The 25,681-nt window shown below is 35.7% G+C and overlaps 1 protein-coding gene across 1 annotated transcript in view; it reads right to left on the minus strand.

Annotated features, from left to right (window-relative positions):
* The window catches only part of NAF1 (nuclear assembly factor 1 ribonucleoprotein), a 44,312-nt gene that overhangs the window by 13,039 nt on the left and 5,592 nt on the right, over positions 1-25,681 (minus strand). Inside the window, exons 3-4 of the mRNA XM_058550294.1 lie at positions 9,127-9,220; positions 6,129-6,211 (exon numbers count right to left, since the gene is read on the minus strand). Coding sequence (XP_058406277.1) covers positions 6,129-6,211; positions 9,127-9,220 — 177 coding nt within the window. The remainder of the gene's footprint in view (positions 1-6,128; positions 6,212-9,126; positions 9,221-25,681) is intronic.

The following is a 25,681-nucleotide window of genomic DNA, read 5'->3' on the forward strand; positions in this document are numbered from 1 at the left end:
TTCTGTCAATGTCAGAACAATAAAATTTAAGTCATTTTTGCATACCCATGAAGTTTTCATAGTTTGATTATAAATGCATTAGCTTACTCCAGATTTCTTTTTTATGAATTTAAAACCAGTGTAACAAGTTTTCTCTTGCTAAATTCAAATCATTTTGGTGGTACCAAGTAGATACAAATTACGAATTTTGGGTTTTATCATTGCTCATCTAAGTTGTAAGGTATGAAGAAAAGAATTACAACTGGTAACTTCTGAGAAATAAAATGTCGTCTGTCAATTGGAATCTTATGACCCAAAACTTAAAAACAAACCTCTGCTTCAAGAGGTATTCAATCACTTCTGCTGTTTCCATATAGTGGTTATCATTTTTATAAAATTAAACCACAATGTTTTCTAATTCAAAAAGTAGTAAAAGTAGATTTGAACTTGAAGTTGCTTATTTCTCAAAAACCAAAGATGCTATACAGCCTTTAACTTTTATGTAAAGGAACTGCTTTTAGCACAGACACAATTTATTTCTGAAAATGTTTTATGAATGATGAAAGGAAGTCTCTTGTTTTTAAATTCTTCTCAAAATACCTGAATTTTTAAAAACAATGTTTCTGATAATAAATATACGTATATTACAGAAACTAGACCATGACCAATGTCAGTATAGATTTTTCCAGTCTTTTTTCTATTAATAATTTTTTTCTTTTGAGACTATACTGTAGTTTTATATACTGCTCTCTTTTAATACCTAAAGTTGCATTAAATTTTTCCATGTTATAAATATTCTTAATAAGTATAATTTCTGTGGCTATATAACACTCTTTTATAGATCTAGCACAATTTATTTAACTTGTCTTCTACTACAGGACATTTAGGAAGCTTCCAATTTGTTCAGTATAATAAATGATGCCATGATGAACATCGTTATATGTAAATTTCTGTACTTTAGATTTCCTGAGAATTGATTTGTAAAGGACGGAATTATTGGAACCAAGAGTATGATTATTATTAAAACTTTTGACGTAAATTACTAAGTTACTTTCCAAATAGCTTGGGCCATTTTAAACCAACTGCATTGAAAGTACCTGTTTTATTACATCCTCAGTTCTTGCTTTTTGATACTAAATGTTTTCATTTTATGCTCTGTAGTATACCATTCAAGCTTTTATTAATTCTCAAAATGGCATAAAACAACTCACCTATCAGGGTACCAACATTCTGAAGATGTGATTACTCTAAAAATAGCTAGAAATGTACTTTGAATGGATTTAGATAAAAACAGTAGACCCCTTCCAACCAGAACTGCAAAGGATAGAAGGGATGTACCGCAGCACAGCTCTCACTGGACTACATTACATACATTAAAGTGATATATCATCTTATTTGTCACTTTTTAAAAAGTCTTAAAAACAATTTGCATTTTGTTTTTAACTCCCTTGATGAATATAGACAAATTTGACTCTTTAAGTCTAGACAGGGATAAAAAATATCTTTAAAAAAATTTCCTAAGAAACCATTAGTACAAGGTACTAACAAATAATCATTGTTTGTGACCTGGTACATAAAGCTGTTTCCCAAGAACTTGTTTCCTGGACAGCATGATTCCGTCTCCTAACTGTGAGAAATGATTTCACTAAAGAAATGCCTTAATAGCTTCAGGTTTATGCAGACTTGGTTTGAACTAAAATGTAAGTGAGATTCAAATTTCTGGATAAAATCAAAGCATACTTAGTTGCCTATTCTTCAGATCTGAAGAATTTATGAGCCACAGCTACAATAAAATCATTATCAAGTTTTAAGTAAAATAATACCCCATACAGCAGGTAACAGGTAGCTACATTATGAAATCAGTATACGGCATACACCAATACTAAGGTGTTTACGGTCCTCCCTCAAATAGTCACAGGAATACATGACTGAGTTCACATAAGCAATTTAGCTACTTCAGAATTATAGAAAAGAAGGACTTAATGATATTTTAAACAACTATTAGCTTCAAAGTATAGATTTTAGACTGGCTAATAGCTGAGAGCTAAACTGTGAAGAGCAACTTTTGACAAAGTAGGGCTAAGGCCAGCCCACTTCCTCTCACAGTTCCATTCAACTTTGAATCCTGCTCAGTCTTTCCACTTGACTTTGGGGATTTCGCAACTTCCATACTACCTCACTAGAGACAAAAGGAAAGGAAGGAATAGGCTGCAAGGACAGTGTAAGAAACAGAACTCAGGATAGTAATGTCTAAGATATTTACTTTAAGGTGGGCAAGTAGCTTTCTTTATACCTTAAATAATAGTGTATATTCTGTAGAAATACTCATATAAAAATTTAATCCACCTAACGTCTTATACTTGTCCTGTCATTTGAGAGGTGGTTTTCAAAGTGCCCTTCCATTTGGCTCTAGCTTATAATACTTACCATCTCTTATTCCAAAGTAGTATCTTTCTGCTAAAAGACCTCAAAGGCTTCCTGTCACACAAAGGGAGCACAAACACACACCACTACCACCACATAGTACGGATATAGCATAGGGTCTGTTGGGAAGAAAACTGACAAGCAGGAAAGTACGAGGATGTCAGTCTCCCAAATTCTCATTCCACAGCATAGGCTGGGCTTAGATGTTCCGTTGGCAACATGGCAAAAAGTTTCAGCGGCTAGGGGCCTGCCTGAGTCAGGTGGCTGGACATGCACAGAGAGAGCTCCGAGAGAGAAGAAGCCACACTCTCCTCTCCTCTCCACACACACCATGTTACATATTTATGGGTTAGCCTAAGAGGGAATAGGTAACTACTAGTTTCTCTAGGTAACAAGAAACATATCACGGCATGTCCAGGCCCGGGAACAAGGCTGGAGGGCTGTGCATGTGGAGGGCCAAGATCTGCAGGCTGCTGCCCTGTGAACAGCCTTCAAAGGATGCCATTAGCCAAAGGCATTATTGTCTTTCCAGTTGAGCCAGCTTTTGGCTAAACTACCAAAGGAAGAAGGGGAGAAGTGAATCTCCACAGCCATCCAGAATGTCTCTTATCAATCACTTTATACTATTTTGACTTCCCATTAATAAAAATGAAAAAAATAAGAGTATTCTAATGCATTAGTTAAGTCAAATGATTATTTCAATCACTGTGTATATTACTATATCACAAGTTACTGAGGGAGGAAACAAAAAAACCACTGTATTAATAATTATATGGGACTTTAAGAAAATCATCACATACTACCAGCCAAGACTAATATAAAGTATTCTGTAAAAAAAGATCAATAAAAATTCCTACCCAACGATATTTGACACAGAAATAGATTTCATTGTTTTGGTTTATTAAAACGTAAAACAAACAATAATAAAAACAAAATCTGCTCTAACAAATACTCAAAACTAAATGCAAAACAACCAACAAATTCATGTTATTAGGGATAATAGGTGGCATAGGTTGGTCAATTTTTTTTAAATCTCCTGATACTAAAGCACTAAACATTAAAAATGGAATTTCATTTATTGTTTATCAAGAAGAATTAATCATTATTAGGATTAAAGGGGAAAAGGTAGAGTACAAATCTGAGGTTGCCCTCCTTAAATCAGCGGGTAAGAGGGAGGGAGGTGGAAGGGAAATGAATCAGATAGACCAACTGGGCTGTAAACTCAAAAATTTTGTGATTTTTCAGTAAACAGGGATAATTCCACTTCCAGTTTCCACAGTTTCAGCGACTTTAAAAAGATACACATAGTATTTATCAGTATGGCTCATGATTACCGTTATCATTGAAGAGCAGAGGGAAAAGGATGTGCAGTGGTCTGACAGTGAAGGTAAACTAACACAGAGTCTAGATGAGACACGTTAAGGATCTAAAATCGACTCAGGGCCTGGCCCTGTGGTGTAGTGGTTAAGTTCAGCGCGCTCCGCTTCGGCAGCCCAGGTTCATGGGTTCGGATCCTGGGCTCGGACATATACCACTCATCAGCCATGCTGTGGTGACGATCCACATACAAAATAGAGGAAGACTGGCATGGATGTTAGCTCAAGGCTAACCTTCCTCAAGGAAAAAAAGAGGAAGATTGGCAACAGATGTGAGCTCAGGGTGAATCTTCCTTAGCAAAAAATAAATAAACAAATTGAATAAAATAAAATCGATTCAGTGTCATTTTCTGGCCACTGGTTTGTTTACCTGATAGTCTTAACCCTCCCTACCCCTGCCTTTATTTTAGGGAATCACTGCAAGGTGCTTAGATTTATAATCAAATATTTTTGAAAGACTTGTCACTTCCTGAATTTACAAAGCTTTCTATGTAAAATTTAGAAATAGATTTAATTTTTCCCTCTAGACATATGTCACATAGCTAAAGTTAGAGGCATAAATGTTACATTTTTATCTGACTCCTTTCAAAGACAAATGACAGAAGAGCTGAGTATTAACATTACTAGTCACAATTACAGGACTGAATATTCAAATGTATTCAGGATATAACAAAAATGAGTTTAGAGGTTTTAAATTAGCAAAGTGTTCAGTATTTTGAAATTAAAATTGTCTAAGTTAGCTACTTAGAGAAAAAAGCAACTGTCGTGAAAATCATAAATAAAAGGAATCATGGAAATCATCAGTTTCAATTCATAGTCAAAAAATCAAGAAATATACTTCCCTTGCCTTTTCTCCCTTCTCCTCTTCTACTACTTTCTGAGGACAGCAAGAACTGTTTTGTTTTTGCACCTAGGCAGAATGTTGCTTTCTCCTAAAGAAGTATACCAATGGGCATGGAGAGCTACTCACAGCATAGTCATCTTCTCATTCCCATTCCTTTTCTCTCTCAACCTTCTTGGAGGTTAAGGCCCCTAATATATCTCTAACCCCTTATCAAGGCACTGGCAGTACCCATGCTTGAAACAAAAGTATTAAGAACAGGTCTTTGAAAGGGAAAAGAGTACAGCATCATCCTTTAGACAATAAAAAGTCTTTCTTCCCCTCACAAACTTTCTCAAGAATTGTCAAAAAATATTAGCTCTAGACTCCAATTAATTCTGCCACTGCTTTGAAATCCTAAGTGACTCATTTTTCTTTGGTAAATTGGCCTGTCAACCTAAAAAAAACATACGTAGGTAGTGTAAGGTGCAGGACTCTGATAAAAACCTGATCTCTTTCTAATTTATGTTAGAATAGAATAGTAGGAAAAGGCAGAAAAAAGGGAAGGTTATGGGAACGACTCAATAATATAGTTCAAAATACATGTTTTTTCTGTTTAAATATTAATTCTATCTCCTAGAACAAAAAAAGAAGCCAACTGTTACTTATCTGGGAAGAACTAAACCCAGAAAGTTGCTCCTTCAAAGACAGCAGTTGGCTGCTTCTTTGTTCGTTTTCAAATCAATACACATTTACTTAGCGCATTTAATTTACAAAGGACTGTACTTTGTACAGTGTGGAATAATGAGGTAAATAAAACACTGTCCCTACTACTAGAAAAGGAACACTTGGTTTGTATTTTATTTTTGATCTTAGAAGGTTTTATATCCTCTGCTGACTGCTCAGAACTGTGCATCTGCTGGGTAAAATGTGTGGTCTTCCATATTAAGGATGGATATGTATGTTGTTCCACTAGTAACGTGTTGGAAGGGACCCAACCTCATGGTGAGTACTAAAGTACACATATCCATAATTTCCCAAAATGTGCTCACAGTAATACTTGACTGCTAGCACTGAAATCTCTTTCCACTTAAAAAGATTCCAGTCTCAGCTTCCACCTGAGGAAGCCGAAGTCTAAAAAGTTTTGAGAGCCACTGTTCAAAGGGACTCACAAACCAAAAAAAGTTAAGAACTACTACTCTACGGAAAGTCTCCTGCACTCAACTGAGTACCTGAAGAATAGGGACCTGTGTCTTATTCAATATGTAGACCCACTGCCTAGCAAAGTACCTGACAAACATTAGGAAAAAAAATCTATACATGTGTATTTAATGACAAGTAATAAGCAGTATTAAACCAATACACAGACAGACACGAAGTATTAAAGAAAATTAAGAATATATTAAAACTTGAGAGCTCTAGATTGCTCGCCTACTAAATTTAACTCTTTTTAGGACAGATAGGGAAAGCCAAAAAAACCAATCAACAAAGAAACAGAATAATTTGTAAGATCTGAATTTTTTACAAACCTTTCCTGCTGCCTGTCGATCACTTTGAAAAATTACAGTCTCCTCATTAACTGGAGGTAAGTTAGTCATAGATTCAATTATTACTGAAAAATGAAACAAAACAGATTATTTCAAGATTTAATCAGAAGATAACATGGAATTTAAATGGGAATTCAGGCTTTAATTCCAACATAATCTTAAATAAAATTTAAGGTGAAATAATAACCTCAGTAACTATTCCTCTTGGATAAACAAAGTCTACTTATTACCAAGTAGCACAGAAAAATAGATTCTACATATTTTTATTTAATACAAAAAGCTACAATTCTAAGAAAAAAAAATTAAAGTATAAAAGCTCACAGAAAACTTGAATCACCCATTAAAAAGTCAACCAATTCCAGCTGTATACATTTCCTCGAGCAATTTTTACCCAAAAAAGTATAATCACAAAATTCCTTTTCTGTAAGAAATTAGTCTTCGTTCTCACTCTAGAAATTCTTTTCTACAACGCACTGATTACTTACTGACATATAAAAAGTTAGACTTCACAAAAGCATCTTCCTCTGAACAGATGAAGAATGATAAAGCTCGCAGTAATTTTTATCACTTTTCTTCTCAGAAAGCAAAGTGTTATCCCACTAGTCTAGCATAATCTCCAACTCTTGTAAGTGCCACAAATGTTAAACAACCAATCTACCTCAGCAAAGACAAAAAACACGTGTAACAGGTTCTTAGAAAATTAGAGCAAAAAGCAAGAACACTTTGTCACATTATACAGATAATGCCATGTCTACTTGAGAAACAAAATACAGTAGTTCAGATTATTAAAATTCATTCAAAAAATTTCAATTGTATCCCAATTAATTTCAACAGTCAGTGCTTCTAAGTTCTGAACATACATATAAGTAAACAGATCGTGGATCAACATTTTTTGAGTTAGATCTGCTTCTGGAATAATGATGATGATTATAGACTGATAATGATAATGCACACTAACAGAATTCATTGTCACTCATCTCTCCTCCTTAATCTCTTTCCCAAAGAGTCAAATTACATGAAAATAAAAAATCACCTAATCCAATACCCTCATTTTATAGAAAGATGAAAAAACAAGACTCCAGAGATTAACGTTATCACCTGGCCAATTCGAGACCGAGTTATCACTAGAACCTAGATCCCTAGTTTTAATGCTCTTCTATAACAACACAACCACTGACTGTTTCCACAGCCTAAAAGACCCATTCTTTCATTATTATGATTCTAGGAGGCACACAGTTACAGGTAGTTGGGTACAAATAAATTTAGAGTTTGTACCATACACTGATAGAAATTTTCAAAGGCTATCAATACTAGGAAAGTATGTACTAGTACAAGATCCTTAATTTCATGAAATCTCTCCACTTCTACCTCGATGGATGATATCTAATTAGCCTCTTGTATTTTCCAAAGTAAAAACAAAAAAAAAGAAAGAAAAACAAACCAACATAAGTTCTAGAAGAATTGCAGAGTACAATGCCAAATCCTCTTTTTTCATCTTTGGATTCTAATTTGAATTCATTGATATTTTTTGCCTAATATACTAATATTTATTGTATTTTCTTTTTCGTAATTTGATCCAATGTTAGATATTTTAGGCTTTCAAAACAGAGTGGCATGTGCTGATTTTGATTCATTCAATCTTAATTCCCACCAACTTGAGAATTTTGGTAGTCTATTAGGATGTGTTAGTCAAAACAGTATCTTGAAAAAACTAGTAAATGTAATGACTCGAGAATCATGTAGAGAGTTTTAATAACCGTGATTTTTGTAAAAAATATTTCACTTTAATCAGAATTTTGATTAATAAATTGCAAAAGTACAAAATTATATAAGTATTAGTTTTTTAAAATATTGATATGGGACTGCTAGAAAAAAGTCCAAAGATAAAGTCCCATTACTACCAGTGACTCATTATACAACTCATCATAACAGCAAGTGACTTGAATTCTTCTGTCCTTTAAGTCCTGTAAACTAAGGGGGCTGTGCACAATCCAGGTCTTTTTCCCAGTTCCAAATCCTATGGATTTGTCAACGCTGAGTTCTAATCTCAGGTGCATCTTACTATGAGAGTTAATGGTAGCTACAGTAACTTCAAGGCCTTTCATATACCTACCTCACATCCTGAGGCTAAAAGAAATCTCTAATATCTAGTTCTCTTATAATCCAATAGCTTCCTATTTCATGCCATTAATATCAGTATTAAATCACAGAACTTTCTAATTTACATGTTTATAAAATAAAATCAAAGGCCGCAGGCAGGCAGAATAATCTACCCCCCTTGGAAAAAAAAAGATACCATACCCTAATCCCTGAACCTGGGAATATGTTACCTTACGTTAAAAGAAAAAAAAAAAGACTTTGCAAATGTGATTAAGGTTACTTTGAGATGGGGAGATTATCCTGGATTATGCATATAGACCCAATCTAAGGAGTCTTTAAAAGAAGGGCTGTGGTCAGAGAGAGACGTGATGATGGAAGAAGGGTCAGAGAAAAGCTACATTATTTGCTTTGAGGATGAAGGAAAGAGGCCATGAGCCAAGGAATGCGGGCAGCCTCTAGAAGCTGGAAGGGGCAAAGAAATGGATTCTCCCCAGAACCTCCAGAAAAGCACTGAGCCCTGATGCCCAGTGAGAATCATATCAGGTTTATGGTCCACAGAACTGTAAATAATAAATTTGTGTTGTTTTAAGCCACTAAACTTGTAGTTATTTAACAGCAATAGAAAACAAATATACCAAACCAAAGAAAATGCTGAAGAAATATGTCAGTAAAAGCAGACGTTCAATTTTGATAAAGACAATGTATTTATGGATTACTTATATAAAAAAAAACTGAATTTATCTGTGCAAACTTAATGACTATAAAGGAAGTGTTGTTATATATTTCACAGAAAATTCACTAGTCATAAGGTCTTTGATTTGATTATTAGTGTATGTTTGGATATAAATGCTAATTTTCATTAATAAAATTACTTACATACCTAATTGTTCAATAATACTTGAAACCATCCCAAGGGGCTTTAATTCAATATCTTCAGGCAGAATAATAGTGAGTTCTTCAACAGAAGGTAGTTCCTATAATATAAAAAAACATTAATCTTCCTCCAGCTTCAAAAACTTAACTTTAAAAACAATGGGACATATTTTCATTTGAAGTGCTATACACATTTCTGAGAGGTAACATTAAGTACTTAAGCCATGAAGATGTAACAGTAAGTACTTAAGCCATCGCTTGATGTTATCCTTTTTAACGTTCGACAGCATTTCTCCCACCTCCAACATCTCCCCACCTAAGTGATGCAATAGGTCTACTAGCATCCTCACTTGAATCCAGCTAGACTAAGAACACAGACAAAAGTACCATTCTAGACTTTTTCAATCACACTTAAACGAGAACCAAAAACAAAAAGGAAAAAGCTATCATTAAGGAATCCAAGGTAAAGAAAAGAGACAATTCACCTAATAATTCCCAGAGACATTCTATTTGAAAAGAAATAATTCTACTGGTCACTATAAGAAGAGTTCTCTCTCTTAGTTGTCTCAATTTGGTTAATTAATTAATTGACTGTGATTAAATAGTTGAACAGAGAAGCAGCCATCTTTTCTGGGGCTGTGTGAAAGAGAGAAATATAAATGCCTGGCCTCTTCAGGAAAAAGTACAGAATTCCTGGAAACAGAATGTCGGCTTCAGCCCAGAAAAGCTGTGAAGGTGTTGCCTGGTATCTTCCCTCCCTAGTTTAAAAACCAAATTTCTTCACATCTAAAGCTTTCTCTTTTCTGACCCAGCTGCTAACTGTACTTCAGTCGCTATAGAAACTAGATACTAAAGTAGAGATGAAGTTGAAGAGAAATCTAAGAATAAAACTGACCTTAGGCTTTAAATTAAATCAACAGAGCTTTCTACTCTTGACGTTTGCCAAAACATCATAATTAACTCTGAGAAGGAAGCTTTTCCTTAAGGAGGCTTGAAAGCGCAAAGATCCTATAAATGGCATGTTAGGAGTTAGTTTGAGAGGAGAAAGATAACTTTTTGGAGAAATGTTGGAAAAGATGAAAAAACCTAAATAATACAGTATACCACAGATCAATGTATAATGGGTAGCCATTTTCCTCTACCAGGACTCAAACAAGGTTTTTTGTTTTTCGTTTTTGGGAGGAAGATTCACTCTGAGCTAACATCTGTGGCCAATATTCGTCTTTTTTTTTTGCTTGAGGAAAATTAGCCCTGAGCTAACATCTGTGCCAATCTTCCTCTATTTTGCATGTGGGACACCACCACAGCACGGCTTGACGAGTGGTCTAGATCCACGCCCAGGATCCAAACCTGTGAACCCAGGCCGCTGATGCGGAGCACACTGGAGTTAACCACTATGCCTCGGGGCCGGCCCCTCAAAGTTTTTAACGAAATCATTTAACTAGAGTTAAAGTAGAACTTGCTTCTGGGAGATGTTATTTTCTGATCAAGGATTACTTATGAAGAGCCACACTAAGGCTTTCAACCAACTCAGTGCAGAAGACTTACCTCTGTATGGTTAGTGTGGCTGGTGTTGGAGGAAATGACTGTGTTTTATAAGCCAGAATTTTTCTGAGTACTTTTGGGGAGGGGACAACCACTTGTCATTTTATCATATTAATTATGGAAAGCCTTTTCTTGGCAAGACAATGGTTTGAAAGTGGTCCAGTGTGTATCAGAATAGAGAAGGGAGTTCAGTTGTTAAAACAAACTAGTAAAGAACATGTGACACGGAATAGCCTTGTTTAAGAAGTTCTTAGCTAAAGAAACCCTACGCTCTGTTAAACATAAGACTGGAGAACTATAACGTCGGGGGACTATAGACAGGAGGGTCTGAATAATATTTTAGACAGCAATTGTGACATGGGTCTCACACTGATTTTGGTTCTGAGAGTGGCACCTCTTATAAGTGATGAATGGCATTTTCTAAAGCAGAAGTATAGTGACAAAATCTACCAGCTTGCCTAACCAAATTACAGTAAGATCTAGAGCAAAAACTTGCATTACTTTTGGGCTCTTATAAAGCCCACTGGTTAAATAAAAACTCAGTAGCATATAGGTAGAAGAAAGGGTAGGTAAGTCTCCAAAACAGGAAGTGCTGTTAGATCTTTTATAAAAACCTCTGAACTGGGCAGGAGAGCACACCACATATCATTAACACTTGGGACACAAAATCAATGTTATTCTCAAATAAATAAATGCTATTTGACCACAAAATGAAAGGCTCTTCGTTTTGTATTTTCTAATAGAAGGAATAAGGATCCATGCAATATAATTATGTTTTGGTATAAATCTAAACTCTGATAGTGTTTTGATTTTTTTTTAACTTTAAAGTATAAAAGTAATACATGTTCTTGTTTTTATTTTTTAATTTATTTAAATAATTTTTTATTGAGGTAACACTGGTTTATAACTATATAAGTTCCATGTGTACATCAGTATATTTATAGGATTTCTATATAGACTACATCCTGTTCATCACCCAAAGTTTAATTGCCATCCATCACCTACACACGTGCCCTTTTATCCCTTTTGCCCCCCCCCCGTAACTACCAATCTATTCTCTGTGTCTAAGTGTGTGTTTGTTGTTGTTATTGTTGTTTTATATTCCACATGAGTGAAATCCTGCGGTACTTGGCTTTCTCGCTTTGACTTATTCCGCTTAGTATAAGGCCCTCAAGGTCAATCCATGTTGTTGCAAATGGCACGATTTCATATTTTTTATGGCTGAGTAGTACTCCATTGATGGGCACTTAGGTTGCTTCCAAGTCTTGGTTGTTGCAAATAATGCTGCAGTGAACATAGGGGTACAAATATATTTTCGAATTAGTGTTTTCATGTTCTTTGGATAAATATCCACAAGTGGAATAGCTGGATCATATGGTAGTTCTATTTTTAATTTTTTGAGAAATCTCCATACTGTTTTCCATAGTGACTGCACCAGTTTACATTCCCACCAGCAGTATATGAGGGTTACCTTTTCTCCACATCTCCTCCAACACTTGTTATTTCTTGTCTTTGTAATAATAGCCATTCTGATGGGCGTGAGGTGATATCTCATTGTAGTTTGATTTGCATTTCCCTAATAATTAGTGATGCTGAACATCTTTTCATGTGCCTGTTGGCCATCTGTATATCTCTGTGGAAAAACATCTGTTCATCCTCTGCCCATTTTTTTGAGTTGTTTGTTGTTGAGTTGTATGAGTTCTTTATATATTTTGGATATTAACCCCTTATCAGATATATGATTTGCAGATATATATATGTGAAGATATATATCTTTTCCCAATTGGTAGGTTGTCTTTTCATTTTGTTGATGGTTTTTTTTTTTTTTTTGTGAGGAGATCAGCCCTGAGCTAACATCCGCCAATCCTCCTCCTTTTTTGCTGAGGAAGACGGCCCTGGGCTAACATTGGTGCCCATCTTCCTCCACTTTATATGGGACGCCGCCACAGCATGGCTTACCAAGCAGGGCGTCGGTGCGCGCCCGGGATCCGAACCAGCGAACCCCGGGCCGCCGCAGCGGAGCGCGCGCACTTAACCGCTTGCGCCACCGGGCCGGCCCCTGTTGATGGTTTTTTTTGCTGTACAGAAGCTTTCTAGTTTGATGCAGTCTCGTTTATTTTTTCTTTTTTTATTTTCCCTTGCCTGAGGAGACATGATATTCAAAAAGATACTGCTAAGTCCGATATCAAAGACCATACTATCTATGTTTTCTTCTAAGAGTTTTATGGTTTCAGGTCTTACATTCAAGTTTTTAATCTATTTTGAGTTAATTTTGTGTATGGTGTAAGATAATCATCTACTTTCATACTTTTGCATGTGGCTGTCCAGTTTTCCCAACACCATTTACTGAAGACACTTTCCTTTCTCCACTGTGTGTTCTTCCCTCCAAGGTCAAAAATTAGCTGTCCATAGACGCGTGGGTTTATTTTTGGGCTCTCAATTCTGTTCCATGGATCTATAGGTCTGTTTTTGTGCCAGTTACCATGTTGTTGTCATTAGTACAGTTTTAGAGTATATTTTGAGATCAGGGAGTGTGATACTTCCAGTTTAGTTCTTTTTTTTCTCAGGACTGCTTTGGCTATTTGGCATCTTTTGTTGTTCCACAGAAATATTTTGTTCTATTTCTGTGAAAAATGTTGTTGGGACTTTGATAGGGTTTGCACTGAATCTGTAGATTGCTTTAGAAAGTATGGACATTTTAACTATGTTAATTCTTCCAATCCATGAGCACAGAATATCTTTCCATTTCTTTGTGTCTTCTTTAAAAAAAGAAAAACTCACATAGTACAGAGCAATACAAAGTAAAAAGCAAAAATTCCCCTACCCTATTCCTTTTGACCTCCTAATTCCTCTCCATAGATAGCTGTTGTTAACAGTCCATCTTTCCAATACATTTACTATGCAGATATAAACTACATTCCTAACTTTGAAATGTTGTACTTAAATAAAATATCCACATGGTACCACAAGCTATCGTTTTTACCTATCATATCTTGCACATCTTTCTACACCAAAACATAAATATCTAATTTTATTTAAACACTCTTACAGTATTTCACTGTATAGACATACTATAATTTAGTACACCAGTCACCTGATAAAATATTTATCTGGCTCTTTTTATTTTACCATTACACACAATGATACAACAAATATTCTTTTACATATATCCTTGTGTTACTCCTATGATAAATTCTTCCAAGTGGAAGTGCTAGATCCTAAGGAATAAACATTTTTAATTTTGACAGATATTGCCAAATTTCTTTTCAAAAAGTTTACGTCAATTTATACTTCCACAAACAATGTATGACAGATTTTCCTATATCCTTGCCATTACAGAGAAGCAAACTTTAAATCTTTGCCAGTCTAATAGGTCTAAAATAGTATATTGCTAATTTGAATTTCTTCATTAATCAGGAAGATTGAGCATCCTTTCACATCTGAATGTGTTTATGAATTGTTTGTATATTTTACACATTTTTCTTTTGGAGGGTTTATCTTTTTATTAATTTATATGAGAACTTTGGGTTTTTAAGAACATTTGCCTTTTACCAAATATGTAGTAAATATCCATATATTTCCTTACCTCCCAGCATGTTTTTTAGCATTTAAGTTGTTTAATGAACTTTGGCATTTTAATTTTTATGTAGTCAAATATATCAATCTTTTCTTTCTTTTGGTTTTTGAGACTTGTGCCACATTTAGAAAGACCTTCCCTGTACCAAGATCACTTTTAAACTGCACTGATATTTTCACCATTTCTCTAGTTTCATTTTTAATAATTGCATATTTGGTCAATTTGTGATTTTATTCTTGTATAAAAGCAAGGCAGAGATTGGGTTTTTTTATCCAAAGTACTTGCCAGTTACCCCTATATGCTGTAGAATAGTTCATCTTTTCCCCTGCTGATTTGAAGAACAAATTTTAACATATACTAAATGTACCTATATATTTGGGGAATTTTTTTTTTTTTTTTTTTTGGTGAGGAAGATCAGCCCTGAGCTAACATCCATGCTAATCCTCCTCTTTTTGTTGAGGAAGACCAGATCTGAGCTAACATCTATTGCTAATCTTCCTCCTTTTTTTTTTTTCCCCAAAGCCCCAGTAGATAGTTGTATGTCATAGTTGCACATCCTTCTAGTTGCTGTATGTGGGACGTGGCCTCAGCATGGCCAGAGAAGTGGTGCGTCGGTGCGCACCCGGGATCCGAACCCGGGCCGCCAATAGCGGAGCACGTGCACTTAACCTACTAAGCCACGAGGCCGGCCCTTGGGGAAATTTTTGTTCAGTTCTACTATCTATCTCAGCGTCAGTACTAAACTATTTTAACAACTGTGCCTTTCATAATATGTTTTAATATTTGGGAATAAGGGCTACTTCCCCTATCTACTCCATAAATATTTTCCCCTTTGGAATTTTTCTAGCTATTCTCACATTTATTTTACTAAACTTTAAAACCATTTTGTCATATTACTGTCGTTAGTAATGACTAAAACCACATTTAATTATAGTCATCTTCTTATAGGTCCTACATAATCCTTAGCCTATTTGAAGCTATTTTATACCTTATTTGCTATTATAAATTCATACTTATTTAATACTTTTTATTGCTATTATAAATAGTCTCTTCATAGGGTATTGTTTGAACACAAGAAAGCATGCTGAAATTTACGTCTAGTGATTTTCTTGTGTATTCACTATATTACTTTGTTTTCAAAAAATACGTCCTCTTCCTCCTTTTCAATATTACTACATCATATTTTTTACTTTTCAAATGACATTGATGGGAATTTCCAGAATATCAAGTGTCAAACAATTGTGATGATAGTGGAGATGATGTCTGACTCTTTATTAGGAATGTTTTAAATGTTAAGCAAAATGATGCATTTTGATTGGAATTTCTTTTTAATAAGGTTAAGAAAGTATCCATCTATCCCTACTTGTGTTTTTTTTTTTTTTATAATTTTTATTTATTTATTTTTTCCCCCAAAGCCCCAGTAGATAGTTGTATGTCATAGTTGCACATCCTTCTAGTTGCTGTATGTGGGACGCGGCCTCAGCATGGCCGGAGAAGCAGTGTGTCAGTGCACACCCGGGATCCGAACCCGGTCTGCCAGCAGCAGAGCGTGTGCACTTAACCACTAAGCCACGGGGCCGGCCCCCTACTTGTGTTTTTTTAATTCAGAAATGACTGTTGAACTTTATCAAATGCCTTTTCATCATCTTTTGAGATCATTATAACATAATTTTTTTATTGTAAGTTGAACAGGTGAGTCTACAGGGTCTGACGGAATCCTGATGTTCTGCTCTAAGAATGTCTATGAGACATCCAGCATGAGAAAGATAAGTGAAGATATACAAAGCCAGAATATTTGTAGTGAGGCAGGGGATTCACACTTGTCATCAGAAAGAGTCTGGCAGGCCCTCTTAATTCCTGAATCTACCCTGTTTCTGACCCTGTTATGTATTAACAGAACGAAAAGTTTTGCCTACAGATGGGGAGGATCTCTGATCTCATGAAGAACTAAACTTAGGGAAAAAAACAGACACAGACACTGTTATCTGTGATCGCCACCATACCTCTAGTTCTAGTCCAGTGATCCCATACCTTGTAACATAGGAACATATATTCAGTTTTCTGAGCATTCCTAAAAAAGGCCAACGAAGGCATTAAATTGCCTCTTGATAGTAACAAGTCTACCTATACAAGTGATGTGCATTCAAGCTCTATCCCAAATACTCTGCAGAATACAAAAGGTATATAAAGAACTAAATATTGTACATAAAACTTGTAACGAGATAAGTGAAATCAGACTAGTACGATTTGTACAGGTTGAGTTCACTAACTGAAACCAGCCTTGTACAATTTCAGGTTAAGAGCCTGTTATGGAATTTGCCTTTGAAAGTCCAGTCAAGTCAGGCAGGAAAATGGCAGGCATTTTGGGGATTGAATCAAGGGAGAAAGCACGTATTTGCTCCTTTTAAATGAGCATGCTAGGAGATAGGAGGAACAAAGGGGGAAACAAACCTCCCAAAGACCCTCAACAAGAAATCACCCAAGGAATGTGCTTTCCATGAAGAATTTTGGCAAGTTTGAAGAGCCAAAACTTGAGATGGTTCAAAGGGAAAAGTTTCTTGGCTTGCCATGTCAGACCAGGCAATATAAGATCTTGTCTTGATGTCTGGATATCAAATGTTACCTTCCCTTCCCTAACCACTAAATCTAAGGTACTGGACCACCACCAAGCCTAGTCACTCTTTATCAAATTATCCTGCTGCTATTCTTTCTTGTAAACACATCACTGTCTAACATCCTATTTGTTTACTTGCTTGAAGTCCATTTCCCTAGCTAGACAATAAATCCAACAACAACCAGAACCTGGTCTGCCTTGCTCATTGCTATAGCACTCAGAATGATGACTCGCACATAGCAGGTGCTTAGTCTCAGCAGTCCAAGCTAAACAAAAATCTCAGAAGAGGTCATAGTCTTTTTCAGTGAGAGTAAAATTCAGATAATAAAAATATAATTTCTAGAATGCAAAAGAGAATCCTCAAGGAATAAAATAAAGGACCTCAACCCAACCTTCTCAAAAAGAAAGGAAAAAAGGCAAGCTCCCAAGGAAGCTTCATTGCCCGGGATTGATGTGTAGATACCTCAGGTGGACAGGAGCAAACATTATTACAATTATCGGATTAACACTTGGCTCCCTGATAACACAGCAGCTGCCCCTGGTTAGATAATGAATAAATCTGCTCATTCTCATAATCTCCTTTAGGGAAATAAAAATCGATTACTTTGCTTTTCCATGAGTAAGGAAAGGATGTATAGGTATGACAGACAAGAGAAGGAGAAACACACGGACACACTCAAATAAGGAAAAAAAAATGGCCAAAACACATAGGAAAGGTCACTACCATTTTGACAGTGCACATAGGATACAAAGAATCAGAAGTAAAAGGCAAACTGAAAAACTAAGAAATTGAAAGTAGAGGTGATGAAGGAAACCTGGGATAGAAAGACCTTCTTCATTATATAATAAGCAAAAACCAAGTGTACTGAAAATAAAAGACAAGAAGGCTATTTACTGCATGTTAGGAAGATTCAAGTATGAGCCTGGATTACCACACAGCCCGCATGGAAAGATGGATAAGTGAGTAGGAAAGACTCCTTTTATTCTGCTTATCCAACACTAGACACTAACTATATTTAGTTATTTAAATTTGATTAGTTAAAATTAAATACAATTTAAAATGCAGCCTTTAGTTGCGCTAGCCACATTTCGAGAGCTCCATAGCTACTGTATTAAGACAGCACGGATATAGAACATTTCTATCATTGCATGAAGATCTATTGGACAGCACTGCTTTATATTCTCATACATCCAAAGAGCCCTCCATTACAAAACATATACCCAGGTAGTAATAGCACCAATCTATTTTCAGCCATTAATACAGGTATAATTTTAAGACCACATTATAACAGCATGTACCATATTACTGTGAAGTCTTAATGCTAACCTGAATACTCCACTTGGGAAATGAGGATTTGTGATATATCTCTATTTCCATCATTCTTATTTCCCAAAATTAAAAACAAACTAAAAACCTGTTTTGGATGTATAGTATCTGCAACTAGAGATAAATATCTATATTATCATTTAAATAAAATTAATATTATGTTTATTGACTCAAAATCAAAGAAGAGTAAAAACAGTTTTTCTGGACATATTTATTCAAAACTTCTATATGTAATAACAAAGAATAGGCAAGGAAAGGAAGAAAAATATTTCATTCATATCATCAGCAAAAGAAAAGGGCCACATGGAAATAAAAATCCCCAGGCACATCACAGCTTCTGGCAAATGAACTACTGAAATTCAACATACTAAATAAATTCAATCATTTATTTCCTACACACTCTACAGTTCCAAGTCAAAGGCTTCATTAAACGGCAATATGGTCCAAGCAAATACAATTTAAGAAAGCTTACATTAGATGATACAATCATCATTTACCATGACAAAATATGCTACATTATTCATAAGCCAAAGAGTCAGGAGGTTCAAATGATCAAATTCCAATGTTGCTATGCACGTCTCCAGAAGTACTAAAAACAGAGCAGCCTGGAATATACCTGTTACTAGTTCTAAATTTGCTCCTCCCCACTTATTCTCCCTTAGGCAAGTCACCTTCTTTCTGGGTATCAGTTTTCTTACTTATAAATAGTGAGGAAACTAAGTAAAAGTTCTGAATAGTTCAAACAAATGGCTAACAATACAATTAAAAAATAGTTTAACTGCATGTAATCAAAAAGACAGCACATTAATACAGAAATTACATACCAGAGTCAAACAAAACAACTATGATTCTGGATAATAGATACAGCTATGGCATTAAAGAAATGCAAGGTCCTAACCATACTTCTGAAATATCCCTGAAAGAGCAAAGATTGTCTGTGTTATAAGAAACTTATCATATTCTTATTCTCGAATATTGCTATGACCTATAAGGTTGCCTAGTTAAGCAAAGTATTCAAATGAGTAGCACATAACATTAAAAGTCCACCCTATTAAAAATTAAACTGCAAATATACCAGTTAAAAAATGGGTCTCTAAGACTTCCAGCACAAAAAGGGAAATGGGTCAAAAATGGCCCTCTGAGAAGATGACATTCATACTTTACAATACCCTTGACTTCCCTAGCTCTTAGAAGCTTATTACTGGGCAAGAAAAAAAAAAAAAATCAGTTATTTGATGATCTTCTGAGGCAAAATTATCTAAAGAAACCTTATTTGGGTTTTCACTCACAAATACAGGAAAAAGGTAGCAGAGGGTAGCAGGAAAGGAATCAAACATTCCAAATGGCAACTAATCCTTTTCGTTAGTTTGGGGAGAATTTTAAAAAGTGAGGAAAGTGGAATGAAATTATCTGACCACTTTTCTCATACTACCCAAGAACAGAGGACATGCATGTGGCAGCCAATTACCTGATGCTATTAGGTGAGCCTTCAGTTTTCAGATATGGTGGGAAAGTAGGATCCAATCCCTGGAGTACTGAGAGCCATGATTGGAAACTTTTGTTTCCCTATAGCTGGTAAAACATATTAGAAAAAAGAATGAATTAGGTCTGTACACTGTGTGTCAACTATGACCACATATAACATCTAGTCTAATTCATCAACTTCTCCAGGGAAATTACTTTTACAACATTCCATGGAACTCAGCTATTTCTTTAGCCATCACCAATAAGCATTAATTGCCCTTATTAATTACTTTATTGTATATGACACTAACTTAGATTCAGACTAGCCCTTAAATATTTTCACCTAAAAAATGAAAGTCAACACTTCTTTGAAGTGTCCTTATATTTTTCTTTTTTAACAAATATAATGTTCTTATCACGTTTTTCTCTAAAAATACTGTCACAGAAACAAAGCTCATAAGAATACCTTCAAAAGTTGACTCACATAAATATAAAAGTAAAATAAAATTATAATCCATCTCAATAAGAAAAAACTTTCAGCAATGAATATAACTCTAAGCACTATCTTTTATGTTAACTGAGGAGTCCATACTTCATCAAACCTAAGACACGGATTTTATATACCATGAAGATAAAAGCACTGCCAAATAATTGTAGTCCCAACTTTTTGGAAATGTTAAAAGGTGAAATAAGTGTCCATTGTAGAACTGACAAGATTAGCTGTAAGGATGATAAATGAACGAATGAAAAAAGAAACATTCCCTGAGCCCCCTATCATGTAAGCAACACTAGAAATACAACTGTCATGCAACAGACTCGGTCCTTTCATTGGGACAGTCCATATTCTCACCTGCCACCTTTCCATATATATCCTATCCATCTTCCAATCTAAGTCCAAGCCATGACACCTTCCTTGACCACTGCAGTGCCAATTATCTCCCCTTCCATCAATCCTACAGCTTCTTATGCCCGGTACCACTCACATGGCATTCAATCATTAACTCTCTGGTGCTACTTTGCTTTCAGCATAAGCGTGTATGCTCACTCTCTAGCTAATTCCTCTTTAACAGACATTCGTCTTTATCCTCTAAAGCAACCAGAACTCACCTATTAAAATCTACTGGAGAATGGAGAAATCTAATAAATGGAATGTTTCTGTGTAATCATAATCATATATATGTATATATACAGGACATATATATATACCCTACTGAAGAAAACATTTGAAGTTTAAGGGATCATACGTGCTTGATATAAGCTTTATTGAAATACCTTTGTACAATAAAGCACAAAATTTTAATTTTTTAAAAAACCTGAGTGCTATTTTTGAAGAGCACCAAGTATTAATGAAAAACTATCTCCTTTCAAGTATATAAGCCATTTCTTAAATACCAGGCATTTTGAGAAGAATCTTAATAAGTGCCGTCAGTATTCTAAGATACAATGTAATGATTCCAAATATATCTAGAGTCATGAAAGGTTTAAGTTGAAAGAGGCCTGCATTTAGGACAAAACTTATAAACCAAGTTGGACCTTGAAAACAACATAGTCAGTCAAAGATTATTAAGTGCAAACCAAGACACAATACAACTTCATAAATGGTGGGAAATAAAAAGGTATGAAATACGCCACAGTAACTTCTGACCACTTGAGGTGGCCCAGCTATTTCCATATCCTCACGTTAGGATGTTTTATGATTATGTCTCTGCACTGCTAGAATCAGAGGGAGAATATAGTGTACTCAACCTAACTACAAAGTGCATTTGTTTTACAATATAATGGAGGCAGTCTCCAAATTATGAAGGTAAATTTACCAAGAGATGCTTGCAAGCATTAAATTTTTTTCTTTGTCGTGCTACATTATGTGTATACATACACATTATTATCCCTATCGCAGTATTATCCATTTTCTATCCCCATAAGCACTGTAATCATAACTTCTAAATGTTATATAAAAAAACTCGGGTTTTCAGAAGAGAAAACTGCGCACTATGTTGAATTCATTTCTGATTAAGACTTTGAAATATCACAATCCCATAAATGTTTTTATGATTCCAAATTTTTAATTACATCTGATTTATGTGAATGAAGAGTTCAGGGCATAAATTGCTGAGAAAATTTTTCAAAAAGAACCTAATTTTCCAATTCATTAAAACACTGAATAAACTCTATGTGGTCTAATGGAGTTCCAAAGTTGTAATATATATGCTGCTTTACATTTACTGTGCAGGTTATATATAAACCTTCTCAGCATTAAAGAAAGGTGTACGTTTAAAAGAATAATTCCACTTGGTTAAATTTAAAATCATATGCTACATAATTGTGACATTATGAAAAGAACCAATTAGGACCACTCTCCTTTTCAATACCTCTATGACTGACCAAATCCCTCCTTTTTTTCTCTTCCCCTCATCCCCTTTTTTTAAATCAAGTTATAACCATATCTTGTCATCCCAAGGAATCACTGCAACTCTCTAAGGGTTTAATTCTAAAAGAACAATCTCAAGGTTACTTCACTGTAGCTCCTATACACTTAAATTGAAGATCTGCCACAGTTAATTGTTAGATCTCCAGGATCTAACTTTCTAACAATGGAAAAGATTTAAAAAGCTATACTCAGGGAGACGACATTCCTGCTTGACAAACAGACTAAATGGAGGTAAAAATTAAGCTCAGCATGCCTGAATGACAATAGGAAACGGCCTAGAATATGAGACACTCTATACAGAGGTGGGACACAAAACCGGGTTAAACTGGGCATGTTTATGTTCTAGAGATCTCTAAACATCCAGCACAAATTAGTATTAACTGGCCCATTTTAATTTATTTATACTTTTAGCAAAGACAACATGGATAGAATATTTCATTAATTTTCTTCAGAATTTCATTAGGAAATTAAATTAATAGACTTCATAGAGCAAACAGCTCCATGCACAATCCCTGCTGCCTAAGAGGGTGTTCCAGTAGGCCTGAACAAAACAAAACGGCACATTCACCACCACCCAGAGCTGGTTGTAACAAAAGAGGGGACACTTCCCAGGAAGAGCGGATTGTCATTTTCCAAAAAAAAACCAATCGAAGCCAGGTAATAGGAATGTCCCAAAAGTCAGCAAAGAAGTATAACACTATTAGCCAGTTCATGGGGGAGCTGAGAATAGAAGATACTATATTTAGAGCCAGGGACACAGAAATCCATGTACAAGCTAGAATTAAAAAGATGAATCTACAGGTAAACAGAGGAAGTCAGTCAGTAAAGAAAGAATAAAATGACACAGAGAGAACTATGAGAATGTCATAGAAAGAAACAGCATGGCCATGCTCAACAGCCACCTTAGTCCCCAATGGCCTTCCTATCCAAGTAAGTTTATGGTAAATCTCCCTTCTCTTGAGGTAATTTGAAAGTTCTGTTGCAACCACAAGAGCCCAACCTAAGTCATATGTGATAACTGCTTCCAAGTATTGCCCTTTTCCCCTCTAGAGAGGATAACTATTTTTACTGTTTGAACAGCATTCCCTTCTGAAATGGATATAAGCCTCCCTTTCCTGTGACAGAGAATTCATCCCTTGTGGTCTGTATGCAGTTGATACACCCAACCCTCACCCTCCTCAAAACACACACACATTCTTAGGGGCCAGCCTGGTGACGCAATAGTTAAGTTCACACGCTCTGCTTTGAGGGCCCAGGGTTCGCAGGTTCAGATCTCGGGTGCGGACTTATGCACCGTTTATCAAGCCATGCTGTGGCAGGTGGCCCACATATAAAGTACAGGAAGATGGGCACAGATGTTAACCCAGGGCCAGTCTTCCTCAGCAAAAAGAGGAGGATTGGCATCGGATGTTAGCTCAGGGCTAATCTTCCTCACCAAAAAGAAAACACACACACACATTCAGGCTCCCTTTCTGTCAACCGGCTCTTATACACTCCTGCCCTCATACTCACCCATGTGCTTTCTCTCAAGCATGCACTTTCCTACAGACTCCTCATACAAACCGGCGTGACTGTGACTCATGCCCAAGCAATCCAAATACTCACTCCACTAGCCTCAATAATTTGTTCAGGCCTGCGTCCAGGCCCCAGGGAAACCAGTAAAAGTGATTTTCATACAGTATCAGTGGCCAAACTGGCAGCCCCATGGAGAAACACCTACTGAGAAACAAAGAGGCAGAGTCCTAAAGATACTAAGTACTTGTAGCCATACCATCCTTGGTATTCAGGGCCAAGTCATTCTCTTCCCCTGAACTTCAGGGTTGAAGTCTTGAAGGAGTCTTAATACACTCTTTCAGAGCCCTAAGTCAAAGATTTAGGGCAAACCAAGGAACTCATTCCTTTACGTATCTGTAGCAGCAGAATGGTCTAAAGGACTAGGACCATCTAGTAAGTTTACTTCCTAATCGTGTAAATATAAAGTGAACAGCTAGTAAAGAATGCAAAATTGAAAAATAAAGACTACAATTACCTCTTCCATCCTTCCCAAAGATCCCTCAGAAGCAACACAAAAAGGAACAGACCAGCCCACGGCTTTAAGTTTTAAAAGCTAAAATACCTTCCCAGCAAAAATGTAATTTTCTGATATGAGCCAAACGTACACTCACACAATTCAACAGGACTTCCAGCAATTAAATTTACTTGCCTCTGCTTTTATTTACTCTCTCTCCACTAGACGCTATGAGAGCAGAAACTGGATGGGTCTTGTTTACAGTACCTAGCACATATGAAGCGTGCTGTAATTGTTTAAGAATGACTGAATGTAAGATGCCTGTTCACTCACTCACTCTACAATCATCTATTACTGTGGACTGAGAACCCATTATCTGGATAGCACTCTACTGGGCACTATGAGAGCACGAACAGACATGAACTCAGTCCTCAAGAACATGGTTCTTGGCCTCTTTGTGGACATGGATCCTTTCTGACTTTCTGATGAAAATATGGGCAGTCTACCCAGAAAAATAGCTAAACAAATAGACAAAGATTTTGCATTAAATTTCAAGGGATTCCCAAGAATTCCAGATCTAGTAAGACAAATAAGGAAACAACACACATACATATACAAAAGTACTGGGATCCTTTATTTGTTGATTTCTATACTCTGAAAGAGAACTTAAGTAGAAAGGTGATCAAGATACAGGGAAGAGACCAAACAAGCCTGTCAATACTTTCAGAAAATAATCATAAGTTAGGAGAGCCTTTGTGTAAAAAGACCACCGAGAGATATCAATGTCTGTAGCATGAAAACATGAATCACTGATGAAGCTGCATAAAAATCCAAGAGTTTTCAATACATGAAGCATAAGTGAGACAGGAAATTTCTTATTACAAGTAGGGCACAGAAAAAGAAATAACATTGGTAGAAATTGGTGAAAAAGTGCCCAACTAGTCTAGGCTTTTAAAATTTTTTTCAAACTTTGCATTAAACTATTTCATTGAGGGGCTGGCCTGGTGGCATAGTGGTTAAGTTTGCCCGCTCTGCTTTGGTGGCCCAGGGTTCACGTATTCAGATCCAGGGCATGGACCTACATACACACCGCTCATCAAGCTGTGCTGTGGCAGCGTCCCACATACAAAATAGAGGAAGACTGGCACAGACGTTAGCTCAGGGACCATCTTCCTCATCAAAAACTATTTCATTGATTTAAGTGTAATTGTAATTAGCGATCATTACATTTTTAAAAAGCATTAATAACAACTAAAGTACATGTGGGAGCAGGGAGAATAAACATGTGGCAATATAAACTATATTCTGAAATTCTAAGACTTTCCTCTCAGGTCATGAGGTTTCAACCAGACTACCATCATCCTCCTAGGGATAGCTTAAGAGGAAATAACCACACAAGAGTTAACTTTACAAACCAAACCTATCAAGTCCCAATAAATAACATTCTACAATAAAGAAGTTTTCTCCAAATGTCATAATAAAAACACTCCAAAAACTTCAAGTAAACAGGAATCCTAAAAAGCTCAACCCATCTAATTTCACTTTCTATTTCTCTAAATGTAATCAATTAAAAAAAAAAAAGATTCCAGGGCCGGCCCA

Source organism: Diceros bicornis, chromosome 11, assembly GCF_020826845.1.
Source record: "Diceros bicornis minor isolate mBicDic1 chromosome 11, mDicBic1.mat.cur, whole genome shotgun sequence".
Lineage (NCBI taxonomy): Eukaryota > Metazoa > Chordata > Mammalia > Perissodactyla > Rhinocerotidae > Diceros > Diceros bicornis.